This window comes from Ochotona princeps, chromosome 19 (genome assembly GCF_030435755.1).
Source record: "Ochotona princeps isolate mOchPri1 chromosome 19, mOchPri1.hap1, whole genome shotgun sequence".
NCBI lineage: Eukaryota > Metazoa > Chordata > Mammalia > Lagomorpha > Ochotonidae > Ochotona > Ochotona princeps.
Window position 1 is genome coordinate 38536043 of NC_080850.1, and position 17580 is coordinate 38553622.

General features: G+C 38.9%; 1 protein-coding gene across 1 annotated transcript in view; it reads right to left on the reverse strand.

Annotated features, from left to right (window-relative positions):
- ADAMTS19 (ADAM metallopeptidase with thrombospondin type 1 motif 19) overlaps nucleotides 1-17580 on the reverse strand; it is a 182602-nt gene that overhangs the window by 25772 nt on the left and 139250 nt on the right. The window contains exons 17-18 of the mRNA XM_058677493.1: nucleotides 14054-14211; nucleotides 9923-10076 (exon numbers count right to left, since the gene is read on the reverse strand). Coding sequence (XP_058533476.1) covers nucleotides 9923-10076; nucleotides 14054-14211 — 312 coding nt within the window. The remainder of the gene's footprint in view (nucleotides 1-9922; nucleotides 10077-14053; nucleotides 14212-17580) is intronic.

Consider the following 17580-nt stretch of genomic DNA (forward strand, 5'->3'; position numbering starts at 1 on the left):
ATACTTTGAATAACTGGAGAATTTTTTGCTTTAACTTGAGGTTGGGGACATGAAGAGACAGCAAGGTAATGAAGTGAAAGCGACAGACACAGTTCATGAGACTGTGTGTGGTTGGAGTTTGTCTCAAGGTCCTTATGGCCATTAGCCCTTTGGCGCAAACTCATCGAGTGCCACAGGGTCCTGGTAGGAGATGCATGTCCAACCATTCAGGGAAAAGAGCCGTTTCTTGCCTGGCAGTCTGCAAGGTGCTAGGGTCAAGGCAGGAGGAAAGAAGTCCCTTTCCCTCTCAAATGTACATATAGCTCCACCATCAACTGTAGTGCAGATGCTCCTACATTTATCCATATTAACACACGGATAATACATCCACGTGCAGGCGTGGCTATCATTACCATCTACCTATCTTATTACAAAAATCATTTAATCTGTCTTCTTACAGAGATAGCAGAACATTGGTGATTATTATTCCTTTTTTGGATAATCTCAGTGTTTGATGAAATGTAAATGATGCTATAAAAGCTTGATATGGACAACAAATACCAGGCAGGAAAGCAGTACTTTTCTACTCTTACCAGAAACATATGAAACTCTAAGAGTCTACACCAATGCACCAACAAGGGCACGGAGACAGACATCCAACAACAGATGAAAAGTTGTGTATCAGGACAGATGTATTAGGAATAATGCATGCTTTCCAGGAAGAGGCACACACAGAGGCAGCCCTACAACAGAGTTCTATGGCTTGGCAGAACCAGCATGGCTAGATAGCCATGCCCTGGGTGATACTGATGTAGTACACAAACTATCCACATGAATGCAATGGTCTCCAAGTCTCTGGGGCTGACCCCTGCAGCTCACATGGCAGGCAAATTTATGCTAACTTTAAGAAAAGTAAAGGAAAGGCAAGCTTACAGGCCAGACAATCACCCACAGGGATCATTAGAACATCACGTGGCATAGCATAGAGTTGGGAGTAACATTAGCTCCTATTATATTAGTGCTGAATACCCTACAACTAAAAAAAAAAAAAAATCCAAGTAAATGTTAGAGCAGCAGAAATAATTAAGCTTGCTTAGTTACAAAGAAAGAAAAACTAACTTCATAAGGTAGGAGCTATCTAAATGAATTTGGTATAGCATTTCCATCACCTTTCTCCTTACAATCTAAGTTTCAAGAACTCCTTTACGAACTGATACACATTAAATAGATATCAGTAAACTTCTGTATAATGGTAGCATGTTTTCAGTATTACCACTATGTTATCAGGAGACATAGGTAGTGACAGGTTTAAAATAAATGTATGTTTACAAAATACAGATGGCAATTTAAAAATTCAATTTGGAACATGCATAATCAAAAGACTCCAGAGTAGATGTGGTTTGCTAAACTAATTTAAATAATGGCACTTTGCCAACTATAGCACAAACAGATGAATACAGACCTTGTCCAGAAAGCTTTTGTTGAACATAGATGTAACCACAGAATAAATATCTAAAAGCTAATTATAGTAATTTTTTTCAATCCTCAGAAAATATCTAACATCAGTTTGTTATACTGAAGTTAACATAACTAAGCTATTGAAAAAAACAACATTTTGATAATTAAAAAGATACAGATATTGACTCAAATCTAGGGAGCATCTGAGTGGAGCTCTAAGAAAGCTTCCAGGCAAGCATCACGTCAGTCATGCCGTCAGGACACTGTATACTGCAGCTCCCATCATGAGGTTTTTGTGGGTTTTTTTTTTTTTTTGGCAGTTAGGAAAAGATTTGTCATTAGTTTTTATACTTTACTAAACAAAAATAAGGAATCAAGAAAGAAAAGTGCTACTATAACATGGGCACATTATCTTATTACACAAATAATATCTTGAAGCCATATGCTGTTCTTATTAGCTGATTTCTTTCTTTTAGACATTTTCATGTCCCAGTCAACACAGAGAACTTTCATTCTAGCTTTAACAAAAGTATCTAAAAGCATCGAATACTGTGGAACTTATGGAGGAATAAGTTGCAGTTTGTTACTTGCCAGATGGCCTTTAATGTCACATTTTTGGTCATTCTTATTAAATTGGTCTTAGGTAATCCAGTTTGATATTTCAAACACAATTCTAAGCTTAGTAGAGTAACCATTAGTCACTCAGAGCTTTGCCAAACTTGGACGAAACGGAAAAGGGTAGGGATTGATTTTTATGTGTGGGTGTGCTTTTTGCTCTGACTGGACATAATATCACATGAGCTTTATTTTCTAGTCTTATAGATAAATGAGCATCTCTTTTTAAAAAGATGTATTTATTTACTTGAAAGTCAGTTGCAGAAAGAGAGGAGAGACAGAGATATCGTCCATCTGCTTATTCCCTCTCCAAATGTCCACAATAGCCAAGAGCCAGGAGCCAGGAGCTTCTTCTGTATCTCCCAAGTGGGTGCAGGGGCCTGAATATCTGTGCTAATAATATTATTATAATGATTTTTATATAGATGCCTAATGTGAAATTTTAAAATAGTAACTGAAACTTCAGTTTACTTCCTTATGCATATAAGATATGATATTGTTGCCTGTTATTTCAATGTTTTAAACTTTTTCTCATTTATCACCAGCAATCCAGTACCTTATAACAGCATTAGAAAAACAACACAACACACACTGAGATTTATAGTGCTCTGTGAGCGTTTCTTTGCTCTTACCTAATATATTCCTATGAAGTAGAATAATGCTATTATTTCTGTTTGCTGTGGAAGAAAAATTTTGCATGAATCTGTTTCCAATGTTCTGTGCTTTGAACGTACTCTCATTCAATTCATGAATTTGCTGAAAGATTACAGAACTCTTCCTGGCTATAAAAATGATGATATAAATTCAGAAATGATGCGATGCTCGAAATCCTGTCCATGGAGTTTATTTATGAACTGCACAGGAAAATAATATCTAAAAGCCCAGAAATATTTTGGCATTGAAATGAATATGTGCCCTATTAATATAGCCAGAGATAATTGAAAACTGTTGACTAAACATAAGGGAACAGCAAGTGCAGGGAATCAAGTGAAGTGCAAATCCTATTGGAACTGTGTACCAGTAGAAGGGCTATTTTACCATATCAATCACCTGAAATAAAAATAAGAACATATCTAAGCTCCTATTTAATACATCCAGAGAAAACATAAATAATCCCTTGGAGACGTGTTCTACTTTGTAGAAAGAACCTGCATTAAGCCTGCTCAGCCATTCTTAAAGGCAAAATCAGGAGAAAAACAGGCTAGATTTTGGAAGTCCTGATTTTCATCTTGGCTTCACCCCTCAAGAGCCATATGATTTGGGGAAGTCACTTCATCTCCATTGACTTCACTTTCTAATGCTGATAATTAAGAAATCATGTTTTGGGGCCCGGTGTGATAGCGTAGCGGTTAAGATCCTCGCCTTGAATGCACCAGGATCCCATATGGATGCCGGTTCTAATCCCGGCAGCCCTGCTTGCCATCCAGCTCCCTGCCTGTGGCCTGGTAAAGCAGGTGAGGATGGCCCAAGACTTTGGGACCCTGCACCCACGTGGAAGACCTGGAGGAGGCTCCTGGCTCCGGATTGGCTCAGCTCTAGCCGTTGCGACCGCTTGGGGAGTGAAGATCTTCCTCTCTGTCTCTCCTCTCTGTATATCTTCCTTTTCCAATAAAAGATAAACAATCTTAAAAAAAAAAAAAGAAATTGTGTTTTGGAAATCCAGCATTTTGGGGCTGACACAATGGCTCAACTTGCTAATCATCTGTCTGCAAGTGCCAGCATCCCATATGGACACCAGCTCCTGTCCCAGTAGTTCTACTTCCCATCCAGCTCCCTGCTTACGGTCTGGGAAAGCAGTGGAGGATGACCCAAAGCCTTAGGACTCTGCACCCAAATGGGAAACTGGGAAGAATCTCCAGGCTCCTGGCTTTGGATCAGCTTAGCTCCAGCCATTGGGACCATTCTGGGAATGAACCAGCATTCTTTTTGACTCTGCAGCTAAAACAATTTATAGTGAAATGTTGTTCTTTAAAACTTTAGAAACTAAAACAAACAAACAAACAAAACAAAGCAAAACAAAAAAGTACTCCAGGAAGCAATAAATACAATTTGTGGAAAATAATTTTAGCCCTTAACAATTTGCTCTAAGGCTGGCAAGTTCTGCTGCACTGCTTCTGATGATACAGCTGTAAAAGGACAAAAGCCAGGGGGAGGATAATAACTCGCTGGCCAAGCATTTTCTTGTCTTTTAATGAAAGTCAATTCCCTTGATGAGTTTTCAGTGCTGTCCTATGTACCGATAACCTCCCCATCACATCCCTCCTATACTGCCAGTACTGTGATGAAGTCAGGGGCGATCATTGGGCTCATGGACTTGGACTCAGAATCTAGCCTGCACAGTTCCATCAAATTGTAATAGTGCAGCTTTTCATTTAGAACAGGCGTGTTGCAGTTTGTCATTTTTTTGTTGTTGGATTTCCTCTTATTATAACAATTATTATTAATTATTTGGAGACAGAGCCCATCTGCTGGTTCATGGTTCACTCACCAAATACCAATAATGGTCTGGTTTTGGCACAGCCAGAACCTCAATCTGGGCTCTCCATATTTGAGTGGCAGGGGCTCAACTGCTTGAACTATCACTGTTACCTCCAAAGGTCTACATTACCAAGAGGTAAAATTAGCAGCAGATCATGGTTGCTAAACCACGTAATCTGATAGAGGATGTGGGCAAATGCCGAGGCTAAATGTCTACCCCTTTGCTTTTATTTCCTATTTGGTTGGAGGATGTACACCCTTTAAGTGACTTGGGCCTGGCATCAGTAAAGAATAGGTGAACAGATTATTAAAATTCAGTATAGGGGAGCTATTAGCAGATAGGAATGGCTGGAGGGTTGTAGAGGAGCTTAGGTCATGTGCTAATAGCAGGACCTAAGAAGAAGCCTGGACTCTGAAAGCTCCTCTGACAAAGATGGCATAGTTTTAAAGAGTAACTTGCAGTCCTTTTGTTGTGTTACCTTGTGTGCTCCAGAGCCAAGAGTATTCTATTTAATTTCATTCCAATTAGCTTTTGCTCTGGGGGTCCTCAGAAAGCCATGCACTACAGGAGACACGGGGCAACACCAAGGCTCTGAGAACTCTGGCAATGACAACCAAACTGTCCTTGCCATCATTGATAAGCAAAATATTCCTAAGTTTTGTGTCTATTTTCTATCATCTTCTGTATTCCAAGCCCTTTACACAGTTCTTTCTCCTCAGTACCCTCAGTCTAAAAACTCTCTAGCTCCATCAGACCCCATAACCCAACAATCCTACCACCATTCCAGTGCGTTTTTCAAGCTTTTTCAAATCTTTGCTTTTGTCTTTATATAATTAAGTTGTTTTCTTATTTTATTTTTATTGGAAAGCCGGATATACAAAGAGGAGGAGAGACAGAGAGGAAGATCTTCTGTCCGATGGTTCACTCCCCAAGCAGCCGCAAAGGCTGGAGCTGAGCCAATCCGGAGCCAGGAGGTCAGAGCTTCTTCAGAGTCTCCCACATGGTTGCAGGGTCCCAAGACTTTGGGCCATCTTTGACTGCTTTCCCAGGCCACAAGCAGGGAGCTGGATGGCAAGCGGGGCCGCCGGGAATAGAACCCTGGCATCCATATGGGATCCTGGCGCGTTCAAGGCAAGGATCTTAAGCTACTCAGCCACCGTGCTGGGTATATAATTAAATTACAAGATATATTATTATCAACTCCCTGCACACAACATCAGTTTCATTACCTGTTTCTTGCTTTGTCATACTCATCTGGAAATCTCTAAACTGATCAAGAACATCTATATTGTATACTATCCATAGATGGAAGGCAACATACCCCTGGGGGTGTGGGGAGTGGAATCATATAGAATTCATGACTACTCACCTCAAGTGGTACTGTACCATCAAAATGTGCACACCTGTTCTATCCATTTTCATTCTCTAAGTGACCATTTCCCAACCTACCTCATCAAAACTTTAGTACTTCCTTTTGAACACTTTCACCCTTGATAAGGTAAGCTTTATGGAAAAAAATTGTGGCACCCCCCCAAAAAAAAATTATCACCACAAATACCAAAAGCTTAAGTTTTTTTTCTTGGGCTGGGCATTTTTGTCTAAAGACCATTTCAGTATCTCACGTATCTGAATTTGTCTTCAGAATAATTTTGCTTCCTTCTGTGCATCATTAATTTCCTGTTTTATTGTACAAAATGGACAGGTCAAATAATGATGTATGCAATTCCCTACTCAAAACAATTTAAAGATTCCTCTGATTTACCTATGGCCATATTTCTCTGCTCATCCTTCAGCAGCCTTCTTTGAATTACCAGAAGTTCCTTTCTCTAACTCTTCTGCCCTTTTCTCTTAAATATATTCCACTTAGATTTTGAGCCAAACACTTCATTAAAAATAATTTTACAAGGTCTCTTAACTACCATCTTTCTATCATAATAGTTAATGATAATGCATTTATAATATCTGTATGTTTAAATAAAACGATCATTTGTCAGTCCAGATGTTTAAAAACGTATTGACAGCTTTGGATACAGCTAGTCAATCTTTCTCTTTCTAGACATTTTCTCACTTGTACAATAGGAGACTATTGTTCTGGTCATGTGTTTTTTTTTTCTCTCCAATGCTGCTAGCTACTCACTTTAATCCACTTTTCTGGATTCTCATCTTTCTAGACTATAAGTACTAAAGACCCCACATCCCAGTCCTCTAATACGCTTGTCCTTTCTTTACTCACTTCTTTGGTGACTTCACCCACTTTAAGTGTTAAGACTCCAACCTCAGGCTGTAAATCTCTAGCCTAGTATCTCATGAATGCCAGACTTGCCGACCTAATTGCTTTCTTGACATCACATACAGATCACCAACAAGCACCTCAAATTTACACTGATCTCTAGTCCCTCCTCATTCTGCTATCCCAGGGATTTGCGTGGGTAAACTTTGTTCTGCCAGGTGCCTGACAAAAGTCATTACCATCATCCTTTATACATCTTTTCTCCTAACTCCACATCTAGCCTATCAACGTAACATGTTAGTTCTACTTTCAAAATACCCACAGACTCTGACCACTTCACTCTTCTCCCTTGCTACCACCATAGCCTAGTTACGATCAATTTTATTCGCCTGAATTATTATAGGAATCTCCTTACTGATTGTTATGCCTTTGCCCTTTTTTTCCATTTAGTCTGTACTCAACTCAGACACAAAAACCACCTCTGAAAACAACAAGCCAAAATAAGTTTCTCCTTTATGCATATCTCTTCATCTGCTTCCTGTGTCACCCCGTCAACAGGAAGGTTGCTCTCTTGAGCAATCAGCTCTACTTTTGGCTCAAGACTTTTGCTTGAAACTCTTTCTAGGAGCCATCGCTGCTGGTTATCACACAAACCCACGTGACACTTGTCAGTGTCATCTTCCCTTGGGGGCCATCCTGACCATCGCATTTAAAACTATACCTATCCTTCCCCTTCTCATCTTCACTGCCTTATTTATTTCCTCTCTTGACTTTTTTAAGAAAAGATTTATTTATTTTTTATTGCGAAGTCAGACATACAGAGAGGAGGAGAGACAGAGAGGAAGATCTTCTGTCCGTTGAATCACTCCCCAAGCAGCCATAATAGCTGGAGCTGAGCCGATCCAAAACCAGGAGTCAGGAGCTTCTTCCGGGTCTCCCACGCGGGTGCAGGAACCCAAGACCTTGGGCTGTCCTTGATTGCTTTCTAGACTGCATACAGGGAGCTGGGTGGGACTTGGGGCTGCCGGGATTAGAACTGGCACCCATGCTAGGAGAGGACTTTAGCCACTTGGCTATCGTGCCGGGCCCTGATTTTTATTCAGTGTCACCGTTTGAAACTGTGCTACTTATTTGTGTGCTTGTCTTTACCATCACCAGCAACCTCCCTTCCCTGAACGCTGCCCTCAGGAGAGTCTCTTGTACCCTCTCCATGGCAGCTGCAGCAACGCTGCATGGAAGAAGGCATTTCAACAGCTTCTTTGACAGAAAACACAATGGACGGTGCACTGTTTCATGCCGATGTGTTCAAATGACACAAAATATAGGCATACATCACAATTTTGCATAATTAAACATGTTGCTTTTTAACTTCGAAAGATTATTTCTTTAGAGGTATACCAAACGTGTTATCAATTGAAAAAGAAAATGGAAGTAATCTATTTCTGACATACATAGATACAAAGGGAAGCATCAAGTCTCACGTCCTCCTCTCTAACTTCTGCCTTGCAATTAACTGGTTCAATGCTCATCAACAGACCCCCCCAAATTGCAGTACACATGTGTCTCATTGGTAAAACAAACGAGTTGGATTAAATGCAGGAATTTGACACAACTGTTAACATACTGCTTGGGGTCATCTACACCCTACATCACAAAGTCTGGGTTAGTCCTGGATCCCATACTTCTGATTCTTGCTTCCTGCTAACATGCCTCTGGGAGCAGCAAATGACGGCTCAAGTGCCTGGGTCCTGGTCACCACATGGAAGACCTGGATTGAGCCCTGGTGGCCTGGCTTTGGCTTAGCCCAGTCTCAGCTTTCGTGAGCATTTGAGTAGTAAACTGGATGGAAGATTTCTTGCTTGCTTGGTGCCTCTTGCTCTCTCTCTTAGCCTTGCAAATAGAGAAAAAAGAAAATATAAAAATAAAAAATATTTAAGCACAATTTTAGAAAGGTTCTATGATTTTTGAGAACAGTAATACACTCTTTAGAAATAACAAATTTGGGGGCCTGGCAAGGCAGCCTAGTGGCTAAAGTCAACATCTTACATGCACTGATATCCCATATGTGTGCCAATTTGTGTCCTGGTAGCCCCACTTTCCATCCAGCTCTCTGCTTGTGGCCTGGAAAAGCAGTTGTAGGCTGCCGAAGGCCTAGGGGCCGTGCACCAGTGTGGAAGACCCAGAAGGAGCTCCTGGATCCTGGCTTTGGAATGGTTCAGGTCCAGACATTGTGGCCACTTGTGGAATGAATCAGCAGATGGAAGATCTTCCTCTCTGTTTTTCCTCCTCTCTGTAATTCTGCCTTTCCAATAAGAATAAATCACTCTTTAAAAAAAAGAAATAACAAATTTGGGCCTGGCATTGTTGCACACAGGCTGGGCGTCAAATATGGGTACCAGTTTGAGTCTTGGCTGTTTCATTCCCAACCCAGTAATCTGGTAATGTACCTGGGAAAGCAGCAGAGAATCTCCCAGATGCTTGGATCCCTGAACCCCATGGAAGGGCTAAAACAAGTTCCTTTCTTTGTCCTGCCACAGCCCCAGTTTTTGTGGTCATTTGGGGAATGAACTAGTGTATGGAAGACCCTCCCTCCCTCCGTTTGTTTGTTTGTTTGTTTCTTTCTTTCTTTCTTTTTTCTTTCTTTCTCTTCCTTCCTTCCTTTTTTCCCTGTAATTTAATATTAAAACAAGAAATAAAAAACTAAACCCATGTGCATGCTCTCTATATTTAGCTTAAGTATATTGATCTCATAGAAGCAAATTCAGTTCTGCTCTGTTAAAGTACCATTACATTTAGTCCAGATCAAAAGCTTATGTGGATATACATAGCTTAGGATTTAGAGCTTCTAAGATTTTACAGAAGTGATACATTGCATGTCTCTCCTCTCTCATTCTATGTGTGTAAATTAACAATTTGAATGATACCAAAGAGATTTGGATTTTCAACTAATTACATTACTCAGCAGAATACAATGAGTAATCATATTAATGAGATATGTAATCAACTTGTAAATAGCGTTTCTTAATTTGTGGACTATTTTCCACAAAATAGCTCAAACAGTTATCCACTAAACTATGCATATATGGATTTTGATTTGTCATTAGTGATTCATCAGAAGACACCTGCTGTTTTGCAAAGATAAATATTTTAAAAAGCATCACCTCCTCCACACGTGGCATCACAATCTTGCCAGCCTGTGTGCGTCCACAGGAAGAGGGGGTCGGGCGCTTTGGTGCTCTGGTTCTCTGGAAGAGGCTCTGAGGGGATCGTGTATTCGTAATGAAGGCCATAGTTCTGATCTTGAAACAGGAGTACCTGTAGGATGAACATGATCAAGGCAGATGAGTCAAACCAGAGCCACATCCAAGTGAAGGATTTAAGGATCTCGCGACCTCACAATGCTTGCTCTTTGATGAGCAACCTTCTTTAATACAGAGCAGAAAGGTAAAATCACTCGCAAACCATCCTGCTTTTTGCACAGACTGAATTGCCACACTCACCTTTGATCTAAGGACATCAGGAAGGAAAGCAATTTGAATGAGGTCAGAGCTCCCAGATAATTTTCTTTGAATTTGATGATCTAATCAGAGTTGCATGAAACGTGACACATGTAGATGATGGATTTGGTGGAGGAGTGGGGATTTGTGGGGGCAGGAATGTGCAGTTCAAAATCAAGATATGATCCACAAAATATTAGAAATGTAAACTTCTCATTCATTTGAAAAGGAGAAATGGACAGGCAGTCTTTGAATTCACAGAGAAGGAAAGGTCCCTGGACATCACTGCCTTTCCAGGGGATAGAGGAGTTCAAAGCCAACCAGAGGAGAAGCACTGCATTCCATGTATGCTTACAGTTAACTTGTATTTTTGGAAATGTTACTGATTTTCCATTTCTAGTAAATACTGTTTTCTTTGCAAATAAATCTATGTTAAAATGAAATTTTAAGTAAATATTCACAATGTAATTATATGCATATATGTAAACAGTTCACTAAGCCATGGGAGTGACTGCAATGAACAATAAGCAGGGCTCATGTGTGTTTTGTTCTCCTCTGGCATGCAGTACTGAGCTACATGACGGATCATCACGGGCACTCACACACATGTGTACCCCAGATATATTTTAGTGAATGAATCAGTGATATGTTACTTTATGAATCCATTTAGAACAAATATGTCCCCAAACTCCCCAAAATACATCATTTCAGCAGATATTATGACTTCCTGAATGGGATGCATATAAATAAACTATTTTGCCTAAATTTTAAAGTGATACTAAATTCCTGTTTTAAGATTTATTTTTTGTTTATTTGAAAGTCAGAGTTACAGACAGAGAAGGAAAAGGAACAAAAGGAGGAGGAGGAAGAGAAAAAAAGAGAGGGAAAGAAACCTTCCATCTGTTGGTTGGCTTCCCAAAAGGTCCCAACGGCTAGAGCTGTACCAAGCCAGGAGCCAGGAGCTTCTTCTGGTTCTCCCACACGGATGCAGCATCCTGAGCACTCGGGCTGCTTTCTCAGGCACATTAGCAGGGAATGGGGTTGGAAGTGGAGCAGCTGGGACCTGAAGCACTACCCATATGGCATGCTGGCATTGCATCTAGAAGCTTAGCTGGTTGTGCCATAAAGCTATCTCTACCATGCCAAATTATTAAGTCACTTTGTTCACTATTATATTATACTGAGATAGTTGTAAAGATGATTTGTAATTAACATTCTGTGAAAAAAAATGAATGAACCCAAGGGAAGCTGTTTCTGTTATATTTTCATTACATCTTTTTCTCAAAGTTTAATATATCAATATATATTATTGACCTATATGTACTATCTCAATATCAATACAACTACTAGGACATAGTTAGATGTGTGTATTGGCAATCTTACGTGCTGAAATTATGAAACACCTCGAATCGGAATAAAAATAACATTTCCTAAGCTTCTAAATACCTAACATACTGCATGCTGATTCCATGTGTGTTATAGCGCTGATTTTAGCTTAAATTATCTTATTTCAGATTGTCAGATATAAGTGACTTTCATCCTAATGAGTTTAAAGAGGAAGAATTTGAATGTCTTAAAAAGGAGTGCAAGGTCACAAACTATTATGCAGTTTAAAATTGATGGAATGAATGTAAAAATAGCAGTTATCTGTCAACTTACTAATTACATGAAAATATGTCTATTTTTCTTAACCAACTGCCTTTTCATTGATAGAAATTTAGATTGTCTTTGTATTTCTAATGCACTTGAAATAGAGGCGTTGGCTCCAAAGCCATTAGCTCTTTCTTAAACCCTTTGAACTTGGCAGTATCCTTTGCAAGAAGGAAAGTGTGACCATGTTACAGGCGAGGGGCACATACTGCACATGGCAGCAGAGCTATTTCCTTTCAGAATTTAGTACCAGCTTTCAGTCTGTAATAGTCATTAAAGAAAAATATCTTAGAAGTGCAGTTTCCCTTGGATTACTGAATAAATCCAGGTCACATAGATGCCTTCTTTTAGACACAGTTCACTGACTTTAATTATGTTTCATGCTTCCAGGAAAAACCATGGTAATTACCAGGCAGATTACAGATCCTGTAGCAGGAAAACTACTCCCTGTGCTCCACACTGGGGTTCCCTATAGACTGTTGTAAGATTTTGAAGTAGAGGCGCTCAGTAGAGCCTTCATCTACTGCCACTAAAAATGTCGGTTATATTAACACAAGGCAGGCAAACATGATGGTGTTTTCTATAACCCAATGCTTAAATCACTGCAGCCAACAACTTTATCTTCAATAATCCAGTCATGGAAGGAGCTGGATGTTGCTCCTGTCTTCCAACCCTCTCCAGAAAAGGCAAAGTTTCCAAGTGAAATTATAGAATGGGATGCAAGGAAATTCTGGAGAGACACACAAATTATTCAAATTTACATGTGTGTTTACAATCTAAGTACTTGAATGTAAACTTTATGTAGGAGAAGGAGCACAGAAAAATGGAACGTTGTTCACAGATAATTCACTGGGCAACGTTATGCACACTATTTAAATTTTCTCATATTGGGTTCTTCTAAAACTGTTTTGCAGACTTATATAACACATTTCACAGGATTAAATGCTATTATGAATCTGAAACACTTTTGGGAAGGATTTGATTCTCAGTGCTCATGTTAGATACAATTACAATTTGGGATAGAAATTACATTTAAAATTATCTTGCTCTTCTTACTCCGGTTAGGAAAATGTCTATCTACTAAAGTTATATCAAATAATCTTTGTAAGGCAGGTGTTGGTTGGAGGAATAATAATAATAGCAAGAAGGAGCAGGCCAGAAACGCAGACCTCGGGTCCAGCTTCAGACCACACGAATCAGAATGTGTAACAAGGACTCCAGGTATTTCCAGGCATGTTAGTATAGGAGTAGCAAATGGGCCTCTATGGGACTTCAACCTTTAGGTCCTAGACTAACAACATGGATGTCTTCATCTGAAGACAAATTCAGCTTCAATTGTATAAAAATATCAAATAATGTGGCATGATACACTCCACATAAATAATCAAGTATTTGTGTTTTAGAGTAGTTTGATGAGTGGGGTTTGTTAAAATAGTCTGAATTTTAGGCTTAGGTTGCTCCTAGAATAATAAGCTCACTCCAGCAGTGTGCTTGCTGTATTCCTCTGGCTCCTGGGCCGCATCACACACATCTCTACGTAAATGTGGCATGTGGAATTGCCAACAGCCTAGGAAGATTCCCTTTGTACTGATTCTTGCCCTCCAAACTTTATCCTAACTCATAGCTGGTCTTTTGCTCTATGATGAAGAAAGTTATCTCAAACATTTACTGTGGGAGAAAACATACAGTTAGTTGAGAGCACAGCAAGATATATTTATCAGATTGTTTTCCCAGGTAAAATAGTATCTCCTGCAAAGGCATTTTATATAGAGTCAGACAATGGCACTGTATGAAATACTATGATTTACCATGTGATTGCATTCTCTTGACAGACAACTATTCTAGTTAGTAAATGTATGCTTTTAGGGAAAGACAGCTCCTGTTTTCCAGTGCTCTGTCTCCTTACTCTACACTGGCTCTGTGAATTCATAAAACATTGTGTTCCTTTTGTAACAACTGCTGTTAGGTATCATGATTTAAAATACATTTTTAAAGCTTTTAAAAAAGTCTACCTCCTAATTTTAAATGATTATCTAACAATTCAGTTTCAGAAAAAAAAAAAAAAAAAAGACTGGAGAGGACCCAATGGGAAGATGGTTGTCATGAGAAACTGATTATGCAATGTTATCAACCCGTCCCTCATACCAGGAGATGTAAAGGCGCTGTAGTAGGACCTTTGGCAGAGATCTTCTCCCAGAGGCCTCGTCTGATGTAATGGACAGTGGTTCCAGCTAAATTGAATGTTCCAGAGTGTTCAATCTTCCAGTCACTATTAATAGACTGTTTGCCAGCATCTCGGAGAGCTATAAAGAGTATTATGAGCATTAACCAGTCAGCATCACTGTTCAATATCCACACAGCATTGCTTCATTAAAAGAATCCATTGGTTTCTGAAGCCAGTGGGGCAACACACAATCAGAAGTGAACCAAGAGGTGTTGGGAAGTGTTCTCAGTGACAGCACAGGATCCAGGCAGTCCTTCCTTCCAGAAGCTGACCACAGCCCAACAGTCAAAGTCACATGTATGCATTTACTTTTACCTCTCCTAACTTCCTAGGACACTTCCTACGACACTTGATGTCTAAAACCTGGAGGCGTGGTGGGCAACAGCGGAAGCTGGGGCACTTAGCCACTTATTCTTTAAAATATTACTATGTCAGGGTTCTGTGTATGTGTCTTCTCTACCCAGTGACTCTACAAACACAGGGAAGGCTAATATCACATCATATATATGCCCTGTGTCTCCTATGGCCTTCTAGGAAAATGTGGGACTTAAGAAAGATAATTCAACAGTATGTTAATTAACATACATAAAAATAGCAAATGTACAGGTAAAGAAACAATTTAGAGATAATGTTGGTTTTAAAAACACACTTAGAGCCTTTTGATACTTCCAGATGGTGATCTCCTTTGAGCAAGAATGGAAGATAAATTGCAGCTTTTCTCCTAGAAATAGATATTTTTTTATGTGGGATTTTACAGAATTATTTTGCACACTTTTTCCTCTCCATCAGATTCATCTGATCTCTGTTACTATTTAGTCACAATTCATGACATGGATTACCATTCCAAATTAGAAATTCATTCCTATATTTATCCAGATCGTTTTAATTTTTATTTATGTTTACAGAATTTTCCATATGATTTTATTGTCTTGCTCAAAAGAAATGCACATGGAAATTTATTGAAGACTCAAAAGAATATGAATATATATATATACATATATATATATATTTAACATATTGGTTACTCAATACTCTGTCAACTAATTCCATAATGTTATAAATTGTTGCTGATATTATGTTGGGGCTTTTAAGTGATCAGGATGACACTCTACCAGCTCTACCTTCAGACCAGAGATGGTCTCCCCAAGAAGCTGTTGAACTTATCTGTACAATAAGATGCTGGACTCTATGCTTGGTATTATGTTTGCAATGAAAGAATCTCAACTGAACTTGAACTGTGGCAATGCAGCAAGGTGGAGAAATCCACCATGGGGGGAGGGTTTGGGGGAGGGGTGGAGGGAATCCCAGTACCTATAAAACTGTGTCACATAATGCAATGTAATAAAATATATATATATATAATGGAAAAAAAGAAAATATTTTTATAACTTAATCTGATAAATATTGCTAATTACTATTCAGGTTAATTTCCATTTATTGACTTTGAGGAATTCTAATTTTCTACATTAGAAATAATGCTTACATAAATAACCTAGTTAATGTGAACATGTAAATTTCCACTTTGGATAAAGGCGAAGAAACTAAATATTTAGAGATTTTGAAAACATTTTCAAACTAATTCTAATAAAGGTTGTTTCAATTCATGTCTACAAGTTCTCAAGCTAGATTATGACAACACTGACAAGTGCCTATTTCTGAATACCTTCTTAGAAATCATCTCCCTTAGGTAACATTTACTTGTGGTTGAGTAATTCCTTATCCTGTGCTAGCCATAATGCAGACAATATTTAAAGTTCTGCAACTCCCTGAGTGAATATGTTTGGCCTCATGGAATTTATAATCCACCTGCAAAACCAGATACTAAATAAGTTGTATGAGTAACTAGTCAATTATTACATGCTGACACTTGTATGAGCGGAGGTTAAAAAAAAAGCTTGTCTGCAGCATATTTTTTACTGAGTAAATTCATTATGGGAAAAAAGGGAAGCAGAGGAAGAGCCTTCAAGCCTAGGGGAACGCCAAATAAAAGGGCCCTAAAACTTCATGCAGCTTGAGCAGGATGCAGACCCCAACATGCTAGAGCAGATCGGGAACAGCCAGATGGTCAGGGCCTTCTAGCCAGGATTCCCATCCCCGTATACTTTTTGTATTTTGATTTTGAAAAGTATTACATGAAAAATGGATTGGCATGGGGTAAATGTGTACAGAAGATGTAATATAACATGAAGACAATAACCTCATTGAAAGTAATAGTGGCATTGGAGCAAAGTGCTGGAGAAAAAAATTAGGATGCATTTAAAGAGTGAAATTGAGAGAACACTGTGATGGCTTTAATCCCCTGAACCAAAGGAAGTGTCAAATGCTTTGCCAGCTTTTTACTAAGTGCTAAATGAAGGTTCAAGCAGTTAGGTTCCTGCCATCCACATGGAAAACCACTATGGCATTTCTAGCTCCCTGCTAAAGCCTAGCTATGGCCGTTGCAGGCATTAGAGGAGTGAACCAGCAGATTAAAGATCCTTCCCTCTCTCCCTCTGACACTACCTTTCAAGTAAGTTAATAGATCTGAGATATATGTATATATATATACACACATATATATGTAAACATATAAATGTATATGTATCATGCATGTCTAATCTGAAAGGCTATTTTAGGCTTTTTAAAAATAAATTACCAACAAAATGATCATGACAAAGATATTTGAAAGAAGAGTAATAACTGAACATAAATTATGAGGAAATGTCAAAGTAGTCTTAGAAAATGGAATTAAAATGTAAACTTATTTTGATATGAAAATGTTTGAAATCCATGCACAGAAGGGTCCTTTAGAAAAGTTCATGAGAAATAAGTTTTATAAAAAAATGTGCATGGATTTCAATATTTTTGCACTGAAACAAATTTTTCTTCATTCTACCTTTCCATGAACTTTTTGAAGTACCTTGGTACTGTCCAAAGATAGAGTAATGAAAAAGAATAAGCATGTGTGAGTGGGGGTGGTGAGGAGGGGAGGAAGAGGAACATGGAATTCAATGTCTCCCATAATATGTAACTTGATGTAGACAAGTTAATTTGTTTAATAATGGTCAGTTTGCCAAGGTTCTATTTTCTTTCCACTTTGCTAAAGCTATTTCATCTGAAGATTTCCAACAACTTCCTTTTTATGCCCAAAGGAGCCTTCAGAAAGGATGATTTATGATATTATCCATTTACCAGACCTTTAGGCCTAAAATCTAGAATGTTAATACTGTATTGTATCTTTTTTCCCCCACAAATTTGCTCTTTGTTCACAAAATGGCAAACGACACTGTAACTTTCCGGAAACCCAGAAATCATCCTTGACCCCTGATCCCCTGTCAACACTCAGATCCATTTCCCAACAAGTTCCATCAGCTCGACTTCTTTAATGTTGCTGGAAGCCACTGCCATCCTCGATTGGTTTGTGCAACTGGCCTTTTATGCTCTATTCTTGCACACGTTCACTGATTCA